Source organism: Nannospalax galili, unplaced genomic scaffold (genome assembly GCF_000622305.1).
Source record: "Nannospalax galili isolate Female #2095 unplaced genomic scaffold, S.galili_v1.0 scaffold721, whole genome shotgun sequence".
Taxonomy (NCBI): Eukaryota; Metazoa; Chordata; class Mammalia; order Rodentia; family Spalacidae; genus Nannospalax; species Nannospalax galili.
Genome location: NW_008344843.1, coordinates 96,478 through 119,287, shown reverse-complemented (window position 1 = coordinate 119,287; position 22,810 = coordinate 96,478). Strand labels below are relative to the sequence as shown.

At 53.7% G+C, this 22,810-nt stretch overlaps 2 protein-coding genes across 4 annotated transcripts in view; one reads left to right on the top strand and one right to left on the bottom strand.

The window, feature by feature from the left end:
* Window positions 1-2,383, top strand: part of Ppp1r10 (protein phosphatase 1 regulatory subunit 10) — a 16,956-nt gene extending 14,573 nt beyond the window's left edge. The window contains exons 18-20 of one of the 2 annotated variants that reach the window (XM_029567406.1): window positions 88-183; window positions 329-1,009; window positions 1,229-2,383. In XM_029567406.1, the coding sequence (XP_029423266.1) occupies window positions 88-183; window positions 329-1,009; window positions 1,229-1,338 (887 nt within the window). In that variant the 3' untranslated portion in view covers window positions 1,339-2,383. Of the gene's footprint in view, window positions 1-69; window positions 184-328; window positions 1,010-1,228 lie in introns of both variants that reach the window. The other variant, XM_008841222.3, reaches the window with a different exon arrangement.
* Window positions 2,384-6,988: 4,605 nt separating this feature from the next.
* On the bottom strand, window positions 6,989-21,084 carry Abcf1 (ATP binding cassette subfamily F member 1). 2 transcript variants are annotated; one of them, XM_008841221.3, is made up of 25 exons: window positions 20,927-21,084; window positions 16,381-16,427; window positions 15,267-15,359; window positions 14,203-14,332; window positions 14,039-14,076; window positions 13,856-13,963; window positions 13,329-13,400; window positions 13,138-13,245; window positions 12,140-12,232; window positions 11,845-11,967; window positions 11,494-11,594; window positions 11,337-11,422; window positions 11,055-11,194; window positions 10,821-10,969; window positions 10,512-10,595; window positions 10,258-10,382; window positions 9,966-10,078; window positions 9,688-9,859; window positions 9,511-9,585; window positions 9,354-9,424; window positions 8,405-8,437; window positions 8,160-8,328; window positions 7,934-7,998; window positions 7,774-7,846; window positions 6,989-7,672 (listed from the first exon to the last, which is right to left on the bottom strand). In XM_008841221.3, exons 1-25 carry the CDS (start codon window positions 21,060-21,062, stop codon window positions 7,506-7,508), a joined length of 2,571 nt encoding a protein of 856 aa, XP_008839443.2. In that variant the 5' UTR covers window positions 21,063-21,084; the 3' UTR covers window positions 6,989-7,505. The 2 variants fall into 2 exon arrangements, with proteins under 2 accessions (XP_008839443.2, XP_008839442.2); XM_008841220.3 differs by lacking the exon at window positions 13,329-13,400 and having other exon boundaries at window positions 20,927-21,083.
* Window positions 21,085-22,810: the final 1,726 nt, after the last annotated feature.

The following is a 22,810-nucleotide window of genomic DNA, read 5'->3' as shown; positions in this document are numbered from 1 at the left end:
CCTATGTGGGAAACCCTGCTGTTTTTTTTTTTTTAAGAATCTTCTATTTTATTTCTGTTTGATTAACAGTGCCGCATGGACTCCTAGGTCCTGGTCCAGTAGCCAATGGCTTCCCACCAGGAGGCCCCGGGGGCCCCAAGGGCATGCAGCACTTCCCCCCTGGGCCTGGAGGACCCATGCCAGGTAAGTGAGAGGGATTTGGTGGACTTACTCCATTTCAGCCTGGCAGCATCTGGGAGGAACAGAAAGTGGGCCGGGGTCAGGTTGGGAGGTGGCTGTGCTAGACTCTAGACAGGCAACTGATGCTGTTACTGTTTTCTTCTAATAGGTCCCCATGGAGGCCCTGGTGGACCAGTAGGTCCACGTCTCCTGGGTCCCCCACCCCCTCCTCGAGGGGGTGGTGATCCCTTCTGGGATGGCCCAGGTGACCCCATGAGGAGTGGCCCAATGCGAGGGGGTCCGGGCCCTGGACCTGGACCATATCACAGAGGCCGAGGTGGTCGGGGAGGAAATGAGCCACCACCCCCTCCATTCCGAGGAGCCAGAGGAGGTCGCTCTGGAGGAGGGCCCCCAAATGGACGAGGGGGCCCTGGTGGAGGCATGGTTGGAGGTGGTGGGCATCGCCCTCATGATGGACCTGGTGGAGGCATGGGCAGCGGCAGTGGACATCGCCCCCACGAAGGTCCTGGTGGAGGGATGGGCAGTGGACATCGCCCTCATGAAGGCCCAGGAGGAGGAATGGGCTCTGGTGGTGGACATCGTCCCCATGAAGGTCCCGGTGGGGGAATGGGCAGTGGACATCGCCCCCATGAAGGCCCTGGTGGAAGTGGTGGACATCGTTCCCATGAAGGCCCTGGACATGGGGGACCCCATGGCCACCGACCACATGATGGCCCCAGTCATCGAGGCCATGATCACCGCGGACCGCCACCTCACGAGCACCGTGGCCATGATGGCCATGGGGGAGGGGGCCACCGAGGGCACGATGGAGGCCATAGTCATGGAGGAGGTGAGGACGCCCCCTGCCCCACACCAGCTTTTGGGGAGCGGAGCAGAGGAGGAGAGAGGGAGCGCTGAGGCTCACGTCTCCTTGGCTTCTCTGGCAGTTACTGCCCTCCTGTCTTTACCACAAACCCAAGACACTGTCTCTGAGAATACTCAGATGCCCCAGGGTGGTGGGGGCCAGTGCTCTCAGCCCCCCTCTCACCATTCTGCCTTCCTCCCACAGACATGTCAAAACGCCCTGTCTGCCGACATTTCATGATGAAGGGCAACTGCCGCTATGAGAACAACTGTGCCTTCTACCACCCGGGGGTCAACGGGCCTCCGCTGCCCTAGGGACCGCCCGCCTGCTCGCCTGCACCCTTGGGCTTGCAGCCTTCCTCCTTCCACTTATGGCTTCTGTGAGGCCCGTTTCCCCTTTTCCCCAGCTGATGAGGAGTTCGGCCCCCTTAGACCCACCTGGTTGGGTCCCTGGGGGTTTCTGATCACTGGTGCGCATTGATGTACATACTTCCCTCCAGTCTGGGGAGGAGACTGGACACACTCTACAGTGCTGGACTGCTGAGGAGATGCTGGCTTCACTTTGTGAGGAGATTTGCCCTGTGCCCCCAACCCCTTCAGTATTAGCCCTGGTGCCTGAGAACCTAAAGCTGTCACCTGGGGACCTTGCTCTCCATATGCACAGGGGTCAGACTGGGTCAGCTGCACTTTGGAAACCGTCCAAGCCAAGTTCCTTAACCCCACGGGGTAAGGGGTGGTGAGGGATACTGCATATCCCACTGCACTGAGAGGGCTCAAGCTGGCTGGAATTGAGTTCTGGAACACACCACCCCCGCTCCTACCCCACTCAAGAAGACTGAAGCTGTTAGCACCCAGTCACTGTGGGCCTGCTAGGTTCAGTGACAGTACATTGTGTCTGTAACCAGAGGAAGTTTAGCTGGCAGACATGAGGCCTGTAGTGTTAGTCCACCGTGGTCTACAGCCATTCTAGACACTTCATTAAACACTTCAGTGAGACCAGCTTTTCATCAACTTAAGCCCAGTGCACAGGGCCCAACATCACACTACATGCACTGCCTTTGGGAGTTGGCTTGCCCCTTCCCGCACATGGAACCCTGTCAGTGTGAGGCTTCCGGCCACTCACCCTGTCAGCCTCTTGGACCCACCTCCCTGCTTCCTGGGCAGACTGAGCAGGATGCCCTTTCCCAGTCTGCTCCCTCACCTGTCTTGGCATCAGTTGTTTTCTATGAAAACAGTGGGTTGGTTTTGTGCAGGGTCTTGGGTTAGAACCACAATGGATTTGAGGATGAGTTTTTTTCTTTTGGTTTTGTATATTTTGTACATTAATAATAAACAGTGGAGAGAGAAGCAGCTTATTTAAGCCCCTTGTGTTTTGACTTTTTTTTTCCTTTTTTTGTGAATTTCATACAATATATTTTTATCATATTGAGAGCCTTTCCTTGTCTATCCTCAATGTGTGTGTGTGTGTATATATATGTATAAATCATATAGGCCTGTAGGGTCAGATTTATCTTCCCAAATGCCTTTGGCTTTGGTGTGGTTCTTCCCCTGGAGCCTGGTCAACCTACCAAGAATCTTGAGTTTGTGGTGTCTTAGACCACTGGGCCATCTTAACACCCTCTACTCTTGCTTTTAAAGAAAGAAAAGCTAGCCCGGTGTGATGGCGCATGCCTTTAATCCCAGCACTCTGGAGGCAGAGACAGGTGGATCTCTTGAATTCGAGGCCAGCCTGGTCTACAGAGTGAGTTCCAGGTCAGCTGAGGCTACAGGGAGACCCTGTCTCAAAAAGACCAAAAGAAAAAAAAAAAAGAAAAGGTGGGGATCTAGAGAGATGGCTCCGTGGTCAAGAACACTGCTCTAGCAGAAGAACTGGGTTCAGTTCCCAGGACCCACATAGCAGCTGACAACTGAAACTCCAGTCCCAGGGGATCCAATGCACACTTCTGACCTCTGCAAACATTGCATGTATATGGTGCATACATACAAGCAAAACACATTAAAAATAGATAAAAATGGGGGCTGGAGAGATGGCTCAGTGGTAAAGAGCATTGGCTGCTCTTGCAGAGGACCCAGGGTCAGTTCCCAGCACCCACATGGCAGCACTCCAGTTCCAGGGGATCTGATGCCCTCTTCTGACCTCCTCAGGCATTTCGTAACACGGATACACTTACACACATGTAGGCAATACACTCTACAGCACAAAGGGCACCGTGTTGGGAAGGAGGGTGCTGGGGTTCCCTGAAGCGTGGGAATGATGATCCTGTCCACTGCCATGAGAATCATCTGAGGCCCACAGAAACCCTAGGCCTGCATTCCCAGCAGGTTTGCAGGCACCGCAGCTGCTGCTCTGCATGCAAGCACTCTATTATTTATTTATTTACACTCTATTATTTATTCATTCATTCATTCATTCATTCATTTTGGTCTTTTTGAGACAGGGTCTCCCTGTAGCCCCAGGTTCCTGGAACTCACTCTGTAGACCAGGCTGGCCTTGAACTCACAGAGATCCACCTGCCTCTGCCTCCCGAGTGCTGGGATTAAAGGCGTGCACCACCATGCCTGGCTTTTTTTTTTTTTTTATGTGTATGAGTGTATTGCCTGCATGTATGTGAGTGCACCCGTGTTGTACAATGCCTGCAGAGGTCAGAGAAGGGCTTCGGATTCCCCTAGAACTGTAGTTATGGACAGTTGTTAACTGTCATGTTATGTGGGTTCTTGGATTCAAACCCAGGTCTTCTGCAAGAACCAGTGTTCTTAACCACTGAGCCATCTCTCCAGCCCCAGCAACACGCCTTTAATCCCAGCTGGGGCTACAGCAGGGAGACCCTGTCTTAAAAAGACCCCCCACCCCAAAAAAAAGCTGCATGTGGCCAGGTGAGCACTTGTGCAGTTTAGTGCTGGAGCTCGGGAGGTGGTACATGCTGCTTCCAGCCTAGCTCCAGTTTCAGTGAGAGACTGTCTAAAGGGATGAAGGCAGACAGTGACAAAACAGTACACCTGTGTTCTTCTCAGACTGACGCATGCACAGAGGACCACTGATGTCCACCTTCCCCGACACAAAGGAGTACATTAATATTTTTTCTTTTTACCTCTCAAGAATGGGCTACACACATGTAGGAGCCCCCCCCACACCCACCGACACCAGGGTGGTTTCTCCACAAAGCCCTGCAAGCATCTCTCTGCTCGTCTGTTTTTTCCTCATAGCTGCTTCTACCGGACCCCAGGCCCTGGAACACACCCTTTTCATGTGTGATGGTTAGTGTGGTCAACTAGACAAAAGTTACAGTCACCTGGGAGAGCACCTGCCTACCTGTGGTCTGTGGGGGATTATCTTGATTATGCTGACATAGGAACAGCTGAGCCTTGCAGGTGGGAGCATCCTCTAGGCCGGGGACTCTGCACCATGTAGGCGCTGAAAGCCAGCTGAGCACTGGTGTGTGTGCCCCTTTCCACCTTGTTCTGTGTAGTTAATATGACCAACTGCCCCAAGCTCCTGAAACTTTGATTCCCCTACCGGGATGGACTGTAACCTGGAACTGTGACCTAAGATAAATCCCCATTCTCCTCGTTTCTGTCGGGGTATTTTACCACAGGAACAGGAAAGAAACTAGACCCTGCTTTCTTCTGAACTATCCCCCAGGTGCCCAGGGCACAGATCCAGTTCTGAGTCTCCATCATTCTACACCTCCCCTTCCTGCTCCTAGCCAGAGGATCTAAGGCCAGAAAATCAAGTCCTACCATCTTGGCCCAGTACAACTAGCATTAGCTCGACACTTACAAAAGCTCAGCAAACAGCTATTTTCAGGTATCAAAGCTTCCAGGAGAGAGACAATGAATCCTACCCCCTGCCCCCAATTTATTTTCACTTGAAAACCAAATCAACACTGTTATATTGTTGTTTTTGAAACAGGGTCTCCCTGTAGCCCCAGCTGACCTTGAATTGAGTATGTAGACCAGGCTGGCCTTGAACTCACAGAGATCCACCCTGTCTCTGCCTCCAGAGTGCTGGGATTAAAGGTGTGCGCCACCACGTCTGGCTACCCCTTAAATTAAAAAAAAAAAAGACAAAAACTAAAAACCTGAAATCACTGGGCTGGTGGCAAAAGCCATAACTCCAGGAGTTGGGAGATGGAGGCAGGAGGTTCAGGAATTCAAGGTCATACCTGTCCCCCTCCAAGCCACATGGTGAGTTCCAGCTCTGCCCAGGCTTTGTGAGACTGTTCAAAAAGCGAAACACACCTTCAAATATAAATTTCTGGTATTCACTAAATAATGATCATATACATATGATCAATACATATGCATGTACTGCCTGCACATAGGTAAGTGCACCCATGTCGTGCAATGCCCATGGAGGACAGAAGAGGCTATTGGATCCCCTGGAACTAGTTACGGACAGTTGTCAGCTGCCATGTGATGTGGGTGCTAGGATTTGAACCCGGGTCTTCTGCAAGAAGAGTCATGTTCTTAACTGCTGAGCCATCTCTCTAGCCCCAATCCTGTGTGTGTGTATTTTTTTTTTAGTATTTTAATTTTATGTGTATGAGTATATTGCCTGCATGTATGTGAGTGCAATGCCTCAGACGTCAGAAGAGGGCTTTGGATTCCCCTGGAACTGGAGTTAAGGACAGTTTGTAGCCGCCATGTGGGTGCTGGGAATCGAACCTGGGTCCTCTGCAAGAGCAGTCAGTGCTCTTAACCACTAAGCCATCTCTCCAGCCCTCAGATCGATCCCGTATATTTTATGCACTGTTTCACTAAACTAATGAAGTGAAAATTTAAAATGTGAAGTGTAACGTGAAATACATACTACACTGGCCAGTTGTGTAACGATCCTGAGGTGGACACCTGATGGCCACCAAGGAGCTGGCAGTAAATGGACTTGACACCAGTTCTCAGTCCCTGATGTATGTACTTAAGGAGTGCAGCACCAATCTTGACATCCCTCTCAGATTCCTTCAGAGGGATGCACCTCAAGTCCCTAACTGAAACTGTCTCCACACTGAACCCTTGGACTTGTACCCAAGGCCCAGTTACTTAGTTCATTTGATTGGAAAAATAATTTCTCCAAACTGGATGTCGAATTCTTTAAGACTCAATGGAACTGGATGCACGTTACCACCAGCCTCTGCCCAGCACCCTCATCTAGCCCACCTATATTTTTGTTTCTGTCCGAACAGCTGAAGACCCAGTTACCTCAACCCCAGGACAAAACAGGGTCCCCCTGCCCACCAGGCCTGGTCCACCTTCCACTCAAGACTCCACACTGCAACTAAGAAAAGTGTCCCAACAGCCGCTCATGCTCACGGGCTCCCAGTTCCTCCCAGGCATGGGGCTCTTCCTGCTGAAACATCCTCACTGTGAAGGCTCTCACTGCCAAACAACATAGCTCTGGACGATTGTCCTCTTTCAGCATGTGGCAATATTTTTACCCAAAAATATTTTGTATCTGGCAATTGATGGTATTATTTTGTAAAAGTTTGTGCCTTATTTTTCAAGTTCCCTCTGACCATTCGTGAAAATCAATCTTGTCTTTTCCCTATGTCCTCCACAGCCCTGTGGTTGGTTTTATTTTTAGGCAGGGGCTCGTGCAGCCCAGCCTTGGCTACTCACCAAGTAACCAACAATAACCTTGAACTCCTGACCCTTCCTCTGCCTCCTGAGTTCTGGGATTACAGGTGTACCCCAGTACCCCCATCACAGCTTGGCTGGATGATCTGTAGAGGGTTGGTGTTCTGGGTCCCTAACCGCCTCACTGACGGCCATGGTTGGTTGGTGTCCAAGATGAAAGGACCAATCCCTTGTCCTTGTCTGAGGCCTAGGGGAGGGCAAGCACCAGTCAACTGCAGAAGCCAGGGAGCTGGACCATCTGTGCTAGGGGAGGAGGGAACACACCAAAAGGCGAGGAAACCATAAAACCATCTAAACTGACAGCAGCTCCAATTCCCAGGACTCTGGACAGGTACAGGGTGGCAACAACTCTTTTATTTCCTCCCTCGTGAAGGAGATTCAAGTTCAGCAGCTTCCCTTTCCTGTCCTCAAGTCCCTGCCAGACAAGTGACCATGGATACCAGCCATTGGGCTGTTAACAGCACGGGCCTCAGACACTGGCCTTCAGCTCTGAGGTCAGTGTAGGTTTGTGTCAGTAACTCAGCACTTAGTCCACCAGGAATAGCACCCCTCCAAGAGAGAGCAGGGAGAGGGGCCTGAAGCCTTAGGGCAGACCACATCAGTTCTAAGTGATGAGTCTCGAGACAAGAGGTCCCCTTAACTTGGCTGGAGAGGATCCCACCACAGCAAGGGTCAGCTTAGTCAGGTGAAAAGAGAACACAGTCCTTCAGGGGAAGGACACAATCCACACAGGTCCTGTCACACACACGAAGGCAATGCTCCTTCTCCGAGGCCATGTGGCTGGTCAGCGGCAGACACAGGCAGGCTTCCAGATGGAGATGGGGACGGCAGGACGGCTGGCAGCAGGACTCTCACTCTCGAGGTCGGTTGACCATGACTTCACCCAGGGCCTCCAATACTTCCCGCTTGTAGTCCTCAAAGTCACCATCGATTTGGCTGATACTCTGCTCCTCCACCACCCACAGCTGGCAGTTGGTTTCTGTGATGAGTCGGGCATCGTGGCTGACAACGATCACAGCTTTGGAGAAAGATGGTGAAAATCAGGCAGGACAAAGAGGAACTGGAGCAGGAAAGAGCAGCCCAGGGAACTGTGGCTGTGCCGTGTCTGAGCTGACTTACCTCCCTTGTACTCATTGACAGCCTCCCCCAGGGCATCGATAGACTCTATGTCCAAGTTATTGGTTGGCTCATCCTATGCGGGAGAAAGAGTTCTAGGCAGAGCAGGACGACCCCATTCCCAGCTCTTACCTTGCGCCCTCTGCATGTTCAGCACACTCACCAAGATGAGGACATCAGGCTCCCGACAGGCCAGCTCTGCAAACACGACTCGGGCTTTCTGCCCACCTGCAGCAAAAGGAAAAGGTTCGCTATTACCTGGTCCTCCTGTGAAAAGCAGAGCCCACAGATGTGCCCAGGCACAGGAAGGCTGCCCATGCCTGCTTCCTCCTCCTTCCAGTCTCTAGAAAAGCATACAGGAATGACGATGGGGGGTCAGCCCCTTATACCGGAGAGTTTGCAGATCTGGATGGTGTGGGCGTGACTCTCCAGGCCGAAGCGGCCCAGGCACTTTCGGGCATCCTGGTAAGGCAGGTTGAAGCCGCGCTGCAGGTACTCGGTGGGCGTCTCCTCCATGTGCAGCTGCTCGGCATACTGCTGGTTGAAGAAGCCAATTTTCTGCCCAAGAGAGGAAGGTTGGGTCAGTCCAGATCTCACTTCCTGTCAGATTCCCACCCTTCAATCTGCAACTCACCAGCCGGTGGTTCTTCCTCATTTCCCCACTGGTCTGCAAGGAATGAGCACACATGATTAAGAGGATGGGTGGGCACCACCACCCGGCTTCTCACTTTTCTTCTGAGAGGGGTCTCACTATTAGCCTTGGTTGAACAGGATCTCACTATATAGACCAGGATGATCTTGAGATCTGCCTGCCTCTGCCTCCCAAGTGCTGGCATTAAAGTTGTGCATTACCATGCCCGGTCCTCTATAAAGTTTTCTTAAGGGAAACAAATACCAGAATTGGGCTGGAACAAGTCAGCATATGAAGGAGAGTATGGACATTCTCTAACTGGACCGAGGTACACCCAGGAGGAAGAGGGAAGGGGATGAGAGAGGAGACTAAGGGGGGTGGGGAGGCTGACATCTAACTTCTCATACAGCACCACGTGCAGTTCCACACCAGATGGGGGCCAAGCTGTGCTGTGGAGCTGGGTCTGGTGACACAGGCCTGTAACCCCAGCTACTTAAGAGGCCGAGGATGGCAAGTTCAATGGCCACCTGGGCAGTTTAGCAAGGTCCTGTCTCAAAATAAGAAGTAAAACATGGCAGGGGACAGGGCATAACAGGGCCCTGGTCTAGTCCCCGCAGTACAAACAACAAATCTATTGTGGTGTGAGGACAAGCTCTCTCTGCTCCACAGGAGGACAGTGGCTAAAGAGCAGCTCCTGATGGTCCACGCTGTAGGAAAACAATGTGCACCTGCAGGTACGAGCTGAAAGCCACCCACAAACACTGGGTGTGATCTCTGCATTTTCTGCAAGAGGCCTATCTCTTGTGTAAAGAAAACGTGTGTGTGTGTGTGTGTGTGTGCGCGCGCGTGCGCGCGCGTGCGTGCGTGCAGGTGGTTAGCCCAAATGCCTGTCATCGTCACCCCTCCCTCAACCGCCTCGGAATGCTGGGCCTCTCCCTTCTGGTAGACTCACTGGTGTCAGCTTGCCGGTCAGCAGCAGGAGAAGTGTGCTCTTCCCTACACCATTGGGGCCCACAATGCAGACTGCAAGAAGACAGACAGGTGATCAGACAAGTAGCCACAATTATGTGACTCCTGTCCATGACCCTAGTCACCCAGAACCAACTCACTCCGTGAGTCCATGTCGATGCCAAAATCCAGGTTCCTAAAGAGTGGCTTCTGTCCCTCGTAGCCAAAGGTCACACCTGAGAAAAATCAGCAGCTTACAGTTTTCCCAGTCACCCGAGATGCCTGGCCCTGGGCTCCCGCTGAGCCCTCGGCGGTGCACAGGGCTCTGCGTCCCTTACCATGCAGCCCCAGCACAGGCGGGCTGAGGGGTGGTGGGTCTGGGAAGGTGAAGCGCACAGTGTATTCCCTGGGCCGCTTCAGGAGCTCGGGGGCCTCCTGTGACTCCTCGTCCTGGTTCTTCCGCCGGCATTTCTGCTGCTTTCGAGTCAGGGCTTCCTTCGTTTGCTTTTCCTGGAAACGAAGACGGGCACAATCTGCACGCTGCTGGGAAAGCCCTTGGAGATGGACAGGCGCTCAGCCCCTCCTTGGGAGATGCCCTTGGTGCCCCTGGCCTCACCGCCTGCTTGGTGGACTTGCCCCCAGCCTTCAGCCCCTTCAGCCTCTTCTCCTGCTTCTCGTACTGCTTCAGCAGCTCCTTCTGCTTCTGCTGGTACATCTTCTTGAAGGTCACTGGGTGCAACAGTGGACAGGCTTCAAGGTTGCCCCTCTCTCCCGGAGGGACAACCAGGGGCAGGGGGCATGGGGGAGGGCAGCCAGGTATGAAATCCAGGAGACACAGCTTATCAGTGTGTCAGCGCCTGTGTTTGGGCTCCTCTGGGGTCTGCCTGCTCCCATCCCCGCAGTCTTACTGTAATTGCCCCTGTAGTAATGGAGCCTCTGGGCGTCCAGGTGGATGATATCGGTGCAGACATCGTCCAAGAAGCCCTGGTCGTGAGAGACGATCAGCAGTGTCTTCCGCCAGCCCTGAAGGTAGCTGAGGTTAGAGAAGAATGCGGAGCGTCAGGATGGTGAAAGCTGAGTCGGGGGACGTAGACCAGGGGTGGGGAGGGCAGGGAAGGAGACTAGGAGCCAATGACAGAAAGGCCGAGGCTACAGGCCGCACTTGTTGAGCCAGATGACAGCGTTGAGGTCCAGGTGGTTGGTGGGCTCATCCAGCATCAACAGTGTGGGCTCCATGAACAGTGCCCTAGCGGGGGGGGGAGAGTGCAAGTCAGACAGGAGGAGCCTGCTCGGCAGAGCCGCAGCCTCTGGGGGACAGAGCTCAACGGACTCATTCTATTAGATGGAAGAAAGATGGAGAGAGAGCCACCCGAGTTCTCCCCAAGCACACAGTGAGGAAGAGGAAAGTCAGCTTGGAAAGGTGGAAGACAGAAAGGACGCTGCCGGCCAGGAGGAGTGAGGTAGGGCCCACCTGGCCAAGGAGACTCGCATGCGCCAGCCCCCTGAGAACTTCTGTGTGGGCCGATTCTGCATCTCGGGGTCAAAGCCCAACCCAGCCAGGATTCGCCGGGCCTTGGCCTCTGCAGCTGCCGCACCAGTTGCTCGTAATTCCTCATATACCTGGGAGGGGGGAGAAGAGGACACATGTCTGAGGGCCCAGGGATCCCCAGGTCATAGCCTATGTCCCCTGCATCATCTCCTCTACCTTTTCTAGTCTCTCAGCAGCCGTGTCATCCCCCTGCTCCAGCTGTCCCTGAAGCCGCCGCTCCTCCTCCAGCAGCTTTAGGCGCTTAGTGTCAGCACGAAGCACAGCCTGCACAGCTGGGGTCTCATCGGCCACCACCTCTGGGGGAGGGTCAGGATGCTGAGGGCCCAGAGACCGACCGAGTCCCTTTCCACATCAGAACCAGACATGCTTGCCTGGCCTCCCGGCGCTTTGCGGTCAGCTCATTTATCCCCTGCTCCCCAAGCTCTGCCCCCGCCTCACCCTGCTCGCACAGCAGCACATCAATGTTGGGGGGGATGCTCAGGGCACGGATGGCAATGTGCTTCAGAAGTGTGGTCTTGCCCTTGCTGGAGAAGAGAGCTGTGAGGACCTGGCCACCCAGGGCCATCCTTCTTTCCCATCCTGCCCATCTCCTCACCCGTTGGGCCCCACCAGCCCGTAGCGGCGGCCGGCTACGATGTATAGGTCAGCATTGACAAACAGCTCCTTGCCGTGGGCAGAGATGCTGAACTTTTCCAGCTGCAGCCAAGAGGGCACATGGACACAGAGAGACACACAGACACGTGTGAGAAGTCTCTCTCTAGGACAGGAGCTGTGACTAAGCCCATTGCATCCCCACCAGGGCCAGACTGTCTGTCCTGCTTCCCGTTTCTACTGCTCTTTCTGTCTCCTTGCTCAAGCTAGTAGAACTTTCTTCCTAGTGAACTTGCCCCTTTATCTGCCTTCCTGGGTTGGCACTCAGGGAGGATGTGGGGATCTCAGACTTAACCTTGATATCAGATGCATTTTCTAACATGGCCTGGCGGGAGGACACCTCTGCCTGGGACACGGAGAAGTCATTTTCCGCAGCATTAGCTGCTTTCAGTGAAGCCACCTGGCGCTCATAGTCCATCTGAGAAGGAAGAGGTTTGATGTTAGGACACAGCTCTGTGTTGTCAGTAGCCTCCGTCTTCTAGGTGCTCTACTTCAAGTGTCCCCCAAAGCTCTCCTGTTCCCAATTCTCAAGGCCAGTACTGGAACATGAAACCAAATCTCCGACCCGAGCCACCGAGACTAAGGCTAACCTGCTTCTTCAGCTTTTTCTTCTCCTTTTTGCTCAGGTTAGCATAGGGGTCATCTGCCTTCGACTCTCCCTCCTCCTCCTCTTCCTCTGAACCCTATAAGAACCAGGGATGATGAAAAAGCACACGGCAACACCAAAGACTCCTGGAGACGCACTTCAGTGCCCCAGGCACCCACTTCTCCACCCAGTCTGGAGAGGGCTTGTGTTCTTCTCACACTCAGCCCAGGGTCTCCACGAAGCCCTTTAGCAGTCAGTCTCTGCCACCTGGATCCGAGAATATGAACGTGTGGTATGAAAGCACCCATGTACCTAACCTAAAGACACAACTTCAAGACCGAGGTTGAGTGCACAAGACTCTCAGGAGCCTTGTCGACTCAAGTGGGCTCTGTGGTTGACGTACTAACAGCAAAGCAAAGATCGGGCAGCCCTCACGTGCAGCCACTGAGGAACCCAGTAAGAGCTGCGAATACAAAGGACTTAAGTACAGCATCCAGGGGCTCATCAGGGCCCCTGCACTGCATAGGTGGGGTAGGTGTTCACCACCACACTGGTAGAGAATGGCAGAGCAAAACCACGGTCAGCCATGCCCTTCAGGGCCCTTTCCTCTCCCATCAGGCTAGGATTCCAGCCTGTGGGTCAAACCTGATTGATGTCTGATTTCACATGGCCCATGAGATAAAAATGTTTTTACATTTTCCAAGAATTACAAAACTATGAAACAGATTGTACATAGACTGCAAAGGCAAAACCACCTGGCAAGCCGGGCATGGTGGAGCATGCCTTTAATCCCAGGACTCAGAAGGCAGAGGCAGGCGGATCAGCCTAGTCCATGAGTTCCAGGTCAGCTAGGACTATAGGGGGACCCTGACTCAAAAAGACCAAAAAAAAACCCCACTTGGCAGCACCCTTTGTGGAAAGTCTGTGGGCTCCTGTTGTAAACAGAAACAGCCATCACCCAGCCCCAGCCCAGGCAATCCCTCCCCTATGCAAAGCACACACCTGCCCGGCCTTCTTGTCCTTCTCCTTCCCTGGTCTGGGAGCCCCCTTTTCTTTAGTAATTTCTTCTTCCTTCTCTTCATCGTCCAGAGCAGCAAATTTATTTTGAGGCTAACAAAGAAAAGATGGGCCTGATGATGCACCCGAATGTCTGAGAGCAACCCTTCCCTGCCCCACTCCCCGCCACTCCCCACAGCCTTTCCTCTGGGCTTCTCCTCCTTTCCCTTTTTGCTCCTGAGCCTGGGCTGCTGTTCCTCAGACCCAGCCTGCAGGAAACACACACAGATGACCTGGCTACTCCGCCGCTTCCAGGTATGTGTGGAGTGTCTGCCATGGGCCAGGAGGCTGTTGGGAAGACACGAGAACCAGAAACCCACAGCCAAGCCAGGGGACTCAGCCAGACAAATGGACAGTGCGGTGGAGGCCAGTGCCGCAGGCCTGCCTGCAGAAGGCAGTCTGCAGATGAGGCACTGGATCTGGGCTCAGAAGGCCTCCAGGGAAGGGGTGCAGCAGCACGGCCCACAGAGGACGTGGCCACACTCTACACCGAGATGTGCTGGTACAGTGTCCCAGGAAGAGCAGCCAGATCGTCGGCTTAGATCTGAGTTTACCTCTCTGAAGAGTATAATCAGCAGTGTTTTGGATGACTTCTGACAGCATGAGAGGCAAATCCGGGATCAAGTTTACACACTGAGCCTGGCATGCCTGCCACGAAGCTCACCTTATTGACATGGTTCTTCTCGGGCCTGGCGGGCCTAGGAGCAGGTTTCTGTTCCTCCTCCTCCTCTTCACTCTGGTCCTGAATCAGGGCTGCGAAAGCATTTCCACCCTAGAAAAGGCCATAGACGTCAGTGGATAGTCACAGCTGCCCTTAGGGGTCTCTGCTTACCAACAGACAGCTCACCTTTGTTTTCCTCCCTCCTCGGGGTATGGGGGCGGGTGCTGAAACAAGAGGACAGGAGGAGATGACCAACAGAATGCCAGCGTCTGCCTCCTCCACATCACCAACTTAAAGACCTGCAAGGTATGAGGCCTGACTGCCCCGACCCCAGGACTGTGGTCACTCACCCTCACCCTCCTCGTCACTGGCCGGCACAGACAACTTCTTGAGCCGCTCCATGAGCTCTCTCTCCTCACCATCATCGTCCACATCCTTCTTCCGCCGGCCCTTTTTCGGATCTCGCTTCTTTTTCTGTTGCTGAAAGCAAGTGTGAGCATGAAGCTGAGGCTCCCCGGAGACCTGCCCCATGCAGAGCCCCGCCCCCGCATCAGGCGAGGAGGCGCCCAGGACTCCAGGCTCCCCGGAGACCTGCCCCATGCAGAGCTCCGCCCCCGCATCAGGCGAGGAGGCGCCCAGGACTCCAGGCTCCCCGGAGACCTGCCCCATGCAGAGCTCCGCCCCCGCATCAGGCGAGGAGGCGCCCAGGACTCCAGGCTCCCCGGAGACCTGCCCCATGCAGAGCTCCGCCCCCGCATCAGGCGAGGAGGCGCCCAGGACTCCAGGCTCCCCGGAGACCTGCCCCATGCAGAGCTCCGCCCCCGCATCAGGCGAGGAGGCGCCCAGGACTCCAGGCTCCCCGGAGACCTGCCCCATGCAGAGCTCCGCCCCCGCATCAGGCGAGGAGGCGCCCAGGACTCCAGGCTCCCCGGAGACCTGCCCCATGCAGAGCTCCGCCCCCGCATCAGGCGAGGAGGCGCCCAGGACTCCAGGCTCCCCGGAGACCTGCCCCATGCAGAGCTCCGCCCCCGCATCAGGCGAGGAGGCGCCCAGGACTCCAGGCTCCCCGGAGACCTGCCCCATGCAGAGCTCCGCCCCCGCATCAGGCGAGGAGGCGCCCAGGACTCCAGGCTCCCCGGAGACCTGCCCCATGCAGAGCTCCGCCCCCGCATCAGGCGAGGAGGCGCCCAGGACTCCAGGCTCCCCGGAGACCTGCCCCATGCAGAGCTCCGCCCCCGCATCAGGCGAGGAGGCGCCCAGGACTCCAGGCTCCCCGGAGACCTGCCCCATGCAGAGCTCCGCCCCCGCATCAGGCGAGGAGGCGCCCAGGACTCCAGGCTCCCCGGAGACCTGCCCCATGCAGAGCCCCGGCCCCCATCAGCCGAGGAGGCGCCCAGGACTCCAGGCTCCATACCTGCTGCTGCTGCTGCTGCTGCTGCTGCTCCCCCCTCAGGGCTTTCTCCTTCTCCCCAGCCTGCTTATCCTCCACTGCCAGCTCCTCAAAGAACTGTGATGGGTGACACAGCAAGAAAGGCTCTGACGCCTGCACACCGGCCTCCTCACCCCGCCCCTCCTTTCACACCTATAGGCAGACATTTTGTCCCCTCAAGCCTATCAATAGATGTTTTGTGCCCCCTCTCTCAAACCTATTGGGTGACATTCTGGTTCCACTTTCATTCACCAGGCCTGGCTTTTACTCATTTCCTGCCTCCTGGAACCTTTGGTTTCCTTCCACTTGCCTCTAAAGGATGGCACAGTAGTCAGCCAACAGGGCACGTCCCAACTCTACAACTATTTAAAAACTTAGATTTAAAAAAAATTTTTTGGGTTTTCTCAGACAGGGTCTCCCTGCAGCTCCAGCCAGCCTGAACTTACTATGTAGTGCTAGCCTCAAACCCACAGAGATCTTCCTACCTCTGCCTCCTGAGTACATACACCACCAAGCCTGGTTTCTTCTTTTTTTCAATCTTAAAAATGTTTTGGGGCTGGAGAGACGGCTCAGTGGTTAAGAGCACTGACTGCTCTTGCAGAGGACCTGGGTTCAATCCCCAGCACCCACATGGAGGCTATGAATCGTCCTCAACTCCAGTTCCAGGGGAATCCGAAGCCCTCTTTGACCGCTGCGGCATTGCACGACATGGGTGCACTCACATACATATAGCCGATACACTCATACACACAAAATAAAAACAATAGAAATATATATATATATATATATATAAAATATTTTTATAGAGCTGGGTGTGGTGGTGCACCCCTCCCCCTCCTTCCCAGGTCCACTCCATCTCCCCTAGCCCACTTCAAGTATTTGTTGTTTATAAACAGCAATCTTGGGGTTTCTGTCAGAGTAGCAGAATATAGGCTAAGACAAAGGTGGCCTCAAGATCATGACCTCCCCCAAACGTTCCTGGGTGATAGGAGCACCCCCACACAGCCCCGCTTCTCCCAGCACGGCCCTCCACCCCACTCTCACAAGGCCAATTATTCGCCTGGTGACACCCAGTCGTTCCTAGGCCTCATTTCCTCACCGTCTTCTTCGTCTTTCTGTCCTTCTTTCCTTTCTTCAGCACCTTGTCTGGAAGGTTAAACAGACGTGAACAGTGACTACCAATGCCCAGCAGCCTGAACTGTTCTTAGTAATCACTTACAGAAACAATCACTTCCCCACCCGTCCGTCCATCCATCCACAAATACCTATTCACTGCATACCCACTAGATGTCAGAAACTGCTAGCATTCGAAATACGAACAGCAAGTGAGACAACCATGGTTTCCTCTGACATGCAAGGGCCCTGAGTTCCCCAAAGGGAAGAGGAGGCAAATGTGGGGCTCTCTGTGGAGGTGTCATCTGGTGGAGAAGCTGTGAGACCTAGGGCAGGGTCAGGCCAGGGAGGGCTTTGCGATCAGCTTGAGGAGCAGGGAGTTTACGGGTTGGATCTCTTGTGCTGTCAAGTCTTGCACTTCTTTGAAGTGGAGCAAGGATGGGACAATAATGGAGAACCAGTTGGGAGACCATCACAGAGTTCCAGAAACAGTCTGTGGCCTGTGCTGCTGATGGGGAAAGAGGGAGAGCACCAGAATCCACAGGGCAGAGAGAGTACTCAGAGATACGCTGTTTTTAGCTATCAAATTAAGCTGGCTAGTGGTTACATTCAGTACACTTCAGAAAACAGTGGAGAGAAAGTCCTTTCCCCACCCTGCCCTCTGCGGAGACAAGAGGATCTCAGAAATCCAGTGTGGGATGTGTTATGTGAAACCTGCAGGCCACGAAAATGGTTTTCTGTGAACAAGTACCTGGGCCTATGCCCCCGTTGTGCCCAAACATCACAGCACAAGGGTCAGCAGGTCACATTTATTCTGTGCTAGTCTTTCAGCCTAGAAAGTGACCTGGGAGACTATTTGTGCTGCCAGGGAGCAAAGAGGGAAGCCAAGAAAGCTGGCTGGACTGCTTTGGCTCCTTGCTTCTGTCCACTGGTGTCCCTCAAGGCAGGGGACTCTGTGTAACCTCCACCCTCCCATTCATGGTGGCAGAAGCATTCTCACGACTTCCCTTCATACCCAGGCCTACTACCCACATCATCTAAACCACCTCAGTTACTCAAAGCAGACCTGGAGTCAGGTAACTTTAGAACTCAGAATAGAGAGTGCTTGCCACCCACTACATTAAGTACTCAGACAAGAATTCCAGGTATGCCACAGTAATCATTCTTCAGAAAAGTTTTACTAAATATCTACTTTGCCAAAAATCTTGAGATTATGCAGGACAATCTGCATCTCAGTTACAGGGTCTGCAGGACCCATCCACCCTTCTTGACTCTCCTAAGCTGTGGACTTGGCTCCTCCTATATTCCTCTGTAAATCCAGGCATGCTTATGTCTGTGCTTAATCGGTCCTCCAGAAATCCTTTCAAATCTGAATGGCAGCACTTATTGGGTGACTGGCCGGAAGACTGTGCAGGGTTCATGGAAGGCTTATCATGCCAGTCCATGGAGTCCAGCCCTCACAACAGAAGGGAAGGAGCCACCGAGGGACACAATCACTCACCTTCCAACACCGAGTGACTTGCTCCCTGTGCTCTTTCCAAGGCCAAACCACACTTCTTTTTGACTACAGGCTGAATCTAGGGCCTCACACGTGCTGGCTTAAGTGCCTACAACTAAATTACATCCTTGGTCCTTAATTTTACCTTCTGAGGCAGAGTCTCACTAAGTTGCATAGGATAACCTTGAACTTGAGATCCTCCTGCTCAGCCTCCCAAGGAGTTGGATTACAGGCCTGGGCCACAAGGTCTGGTTCCCTCCTCCATCCTTTAAATCCCTTCAGTCTGTTAAACTTCACTCTGACCCACATGGCCCTGAGAGAAAACCCTGGGAACAGATACCTGTGGGGCTCTACTCTCACCATAGGACAACAGCTGGTGACCACAGCTCTGCTGCTCCTCCACTTAAAGCTTCCCTCAGCTTCAAAGCAAAGGAAAACATTTTAACTTTATCACTCTTGGTTCACACTTGTAACTCAGCTAATAGGGAGGTCAAGGCAAGAGGACTGAGGCAGAGGCAGGCAGATCTCTGAGATTCAGGGTTAGCCTGGTCTACACAGTGAGTTCTGGCCCAACTGGGACTACAGGAAAACTCTGCCTCAAAAACAAACAGGAGTGGGAAGTCAGCCTAGGCAACTTAATGAGACCTATCTCAAAATAGGTAACAGCTGCGGATGTAACCCAGCGGTGGCGTGCCAGTCCAGCACACTCAAGGCCCTGGGTCTGATCCCCTGAAAGTGCTGAAAAACAAACACCAACAATTGGCAAGCACTGCACTTCCGCACTAACCCCAGCCTCCTACTCCTTTGTTTGAGACAGGGTATCACTATGCTGCCTCGGCTAGCTGGGAACTTGATATTAGACCAGCCTGGGTCCAGAGATCCACCTGCCACTACCCTGGGGGTTAAAGGCATGCCCCATCACTTGGGGCCTTGGGTACCACTTAATGAACATGGTTTCTCAGCACTCAGCCGCTGCTGGCTGGGCTTCCTGCTGGTCCTCATTCGGCCCTCCTTTCTTTGGTGGTCCTTACCCCCACAGCCTCCCTGACACCACTTCCCTGGCCGGTAAGGTTCTCCTGGGGTCCTCCTGTCTCTCCAGGACTCCTTCACTCCCAGCTCTTCTCATCCCCGTCTCCTTCCAGAGCTAGTTACCCAAGAGCCCTTGCCATCCTTCTCAGAGACCTCCAACTCAGCACTCAGAATCTGACACTGGGCCAGCAAGATGGCTCAGCAGGTAAAGGCGCTTACCACACAAGCCTGGAGGCCTGAGTTTGATCCTTGAACCCAGGTGGAAAGAGAGCCTGGTCCACAAAGTTGTCCCCTGACTGCCACACTTGCACCAAGCCCTGCCCCTCCAAACCCTGACATTATGTTTGCCCTTTCCCACCCTGCCGCTCAGTACTACTCTAAAAAACTTTTCCTGGCCGGGCTTGGTGTCCCACGCCTTTAGTACCAGCACTTGGGAGACAGAGGCAGGCAGAGCTGCCTGGTCTAAATAGCCAGCCTGGTCTAAATAGCAAGTTCTAGGCCAGCTGGGACTACATGGAGACCCTATTGCAAACAAGAGCGACCACCCCACATTTTCCCAGTATCACTATGAACTGCTCTGATGCCTGCTCCTTTACCCACCCTGGTTACTAAATAAGTGCATCCCACAGTCTTCACCCTCTTCATGTCAGTTTCTGGTTCAGGCCTCTTGAAAGAACACTTAGTCTCCACAGCCTTAACCTATACTCTTGACATTCTCACAGAAACGGCTGCCAGAGCCTCCCAGTGGTGTTCCTGCTCTATCCCAACCCACTCAAGGCCACTCCATCCACGGCTGGCTCCCTTATCCCAATAAGCTGGTCATAGGAGTTCAAAGCCAGCCTCAGCTGTGTAAGACTTTGTCTCAACTACAAGCAAAGCAAGGCATGGTGGTCCATGCTTGTAAGCTCGGCAGTCGGGAGGATGAGGCCCAAGAATCAAGAGTTTAAGGCCAGCCTTGACTACCTAGTAAGTTCAAGGCCAGCCTAGGTTACACAAGACCCTACCTCAAACACACACAGCATCATTCCTTATGCTGTTCAGTGGGCCCTTCCTCTTAATGCCTTAGGACCAAACTTCTTGGGCTAGCAGGAGGCCTTAGGCTCTGACCCCTGTACATCTTTCCCATCTCACTAGTCACCAGGCTCACCTCCACACCATCTCCGCAAACTGCTGTGCTTAGAATGCTCTTCGCCAACTCACACTGACACCTTAACAATTAAGCCTGCTGGGAGGCTGTGCTGACACCTGTCTGAACAGGCGTCCCTCTTCTCCTCGGAAGTCACCCTCATCCGTCACAAGGACAGGGCACCTCCTCAGGAAAAGCCTTTGCTTGTCTGTTTCCTGTTCTTTTTCTTTGAGGCAGTGTCTTGCTGTGGAGCCCAGGCAAGCCTCCAGCTCTCCATCCTCCTGCCTCAGTCTCAAGAGCACAGAAATTACAGGTGGTATGCATCGCGATGCCTCCTGCCTTTTCTTTTTCCAAGGATGTCAGCCAGGCTGGTCTCCAAACCACTCAACTCCAGTAATCCTCCTGCCTCAAACTCCCAGCAGCCAGGACCCCAGACACCTCAACCACTTCTTTCAGGGAAGGATCATTTTTCTCACACCACCGACATACGCTGGTAAAGCTACTGTACTCTTTGTGTCCATTTTAAGTGACTTCAAGTCTGTTTCTTTCCACTCCCACAGCCCAACATACAAAGTATTCCTTCTAAAAGAAAACTTTAACCCTGCGTTCTAACATTCAGTCTACACTTGCTGCAGCTGAGTCAATGGGGTGTCGCTATTAACAAGTAGGATCGGGGCGCCCCGGAAAGGGGGCGATCGAGGCAGGGCTCACGGCACAGTCGCACCCGGTGGAAGGGAAGAAGGCCGAGATGCTTGGGTCGTCCGGTCCCTGCTTGGCTGCCACATGCCCTCCCCGTCTCCCGCCCCAGGCTCCTGGGCGGCCTCCTCCCCCGTGCACATGCGCAGTGTCCGCGCTGCCCTCCGCCTTCTCCCCGCTCACCCGCGGGGTTCGTGCTCTCGCCGTCCCCGATCCACTCCGGCTCCGGCGGCTGCTGCTTGGGACCCTTCGGCATCGCGGTGGCAATTGTGGGTGCTCCGGCGGCGGCGCCCGATGCTGTTTCCGCTTCCGGCGGCATGGGGCCACCAATGGGCGGGCTCTCCATGCGGCGCCCGCCCCGCCCTCGCGCGGCCCTAGTGCGCCCGCCGGGTCCAGGGGCGTGGCTCGAGGCGTCACGTGGTCGTTTGGGTGCGCGTCCTGACGGTCCTCCAGCCTGAGCAGGTGACGCAGCGCCGCGGTGATAATTTCAGGGTAGGGTGACGTTCCCCGGCGTCTTTATTCTTTAAGACATTTATTTTTATTTTATGTGTCTGAGTGTTTTGTCTGACGTCGGTATGTGCACAGTGTGCATGAAAAGCCGGGTGGGCCGGAAGGGGGCGTGGGATCCCCTGGAGTTCGAGTTACAGGTGGTTGTGAGCTGTCGTGGAGATGCTGGGAACCGAACCTGGGTCCTCTGCAAGAGCCCTGGCTGGCCTGAAACTTGCTATGTAGACCAGCCTTTCTGCCTGCGCCTCCTGTGCTGGGATTAAAGGTACACATCCACACCCAGCCCCATCCTTTTTAAGAAACAGGCATCACAATCTATCAGCGAATGGAGAAGGCGCCCTACCAGGCCTCGGTTGACAGGTGTTATGAAATCCTGAGGTGCACAGTTGTAAGCAAGGAGCTCGAGCCCAACAAGCGAAGATCATGGTGTCACGGAGCCTCGGGTCTTTTTTCTTTTTCTGGTGATAATTTTGCTGTTGTGTAATTCACCTACAGTAAATTGCACGTGCAAGTAAATGACACGCGATGAACTGAGGAGCTAGGAAGTGGATACCTGGTAAGTTTCCACATGCGCACACCCTTTAAACCACAGTCAAGTTATGACTCCCAACCAATGAATGACAGGCATGGCAACGTGAGCTAGGTGTTCCCACAGCCAGATCCGCTCCTCTTCTCACACACAATCGTGCCTTTTTCATTCTCCTTTGGAGAGGGTCTCCTGTAGCCCAGGCTTGCCTCAAGTCCACTCTGTAGCCAAGGATGACCTTGAATTGTTGGGCTTCCTGCCTCCACATCCCTCCAGAATATTGGGATTACAGGCCCGTGCTGCTGTGCCTGGTTTTACGTTTTTACATGGCCCAAGACCTGAAGTCAGAGCTTCATGTGTGCAAGGCACTCTACCAACCTAGCCACATCCGTAGCCCACCAGGGATATTCCAATTCACTCTTTCCAAAAATCAGATCATAGGCCTGTGCTCTGACCTCATCCTACTCTTCCTGGAACATCTGATGTGGTTGGTCACTCCCCTCCCCTCATTTTCCTAGTGGACTGATCTCTACTTCCTTTGCTGGCCTCCACCCTTGAGGTGTAATGGTACTATGTGATGTCACATTGCAGTGATGCCTGAATAAAGGCAGCCGGACTCCTAGCATCCATTTTAGCCAACAGAGGACCCTGCATGCTCTGAGAATCTGTTTCTTCAGCTTTCTCTCAGAATTGAGTGCCCAAAGGCCTTCCTTCATCTCTCATTGAAAATTGTGCTACCAGCATGAATGGGGAAGAAAAGTAGACTTACCAGAGGATTTTGTCCCTTTGACCCCTGCCGACTAGGACAGTGAACATAACCACAGATTTTACCAATTTAATTGCACCTATTGTTTGCAACACAAATGGTATAATTATCTCTGTTGCTTGATATGGGAAACACATTTGTACATTATTGTGGGTTAAGGGCAAGGAAGGGTCATGAGGGATTAAGGCTGTATGTTTTAGGTTACAAGAGGAGCTCAAGGCTTAGTACATGGCTTTAAATTATGAGCAAGCTGAGATGTTAAATCTCA

Coding starts and splice junctions, on each gene's coding strand:
- Abcf1 (XM_008841221.3), bottom strand. CDS start 21,062: ATGCCGCCGGAAGCGGAAACAGCATCGGGCGCCGCCGCCGGAGCACCC. Junction 9,860..9,965: donor GCAAGTCCACCAAGCAGGCG/GTGAGGCCAGGG, acceptor CTTCGTTTCCAG/GAAAAGCAAACGAAGGAAGC. Junction 9,425..9,510: donor CATCGACATGGACTCACGGA/GTGAGTTGGTTC, acceptor GTCTTCTTGCAG/TCTGCATTGTGGGCCCCAAT.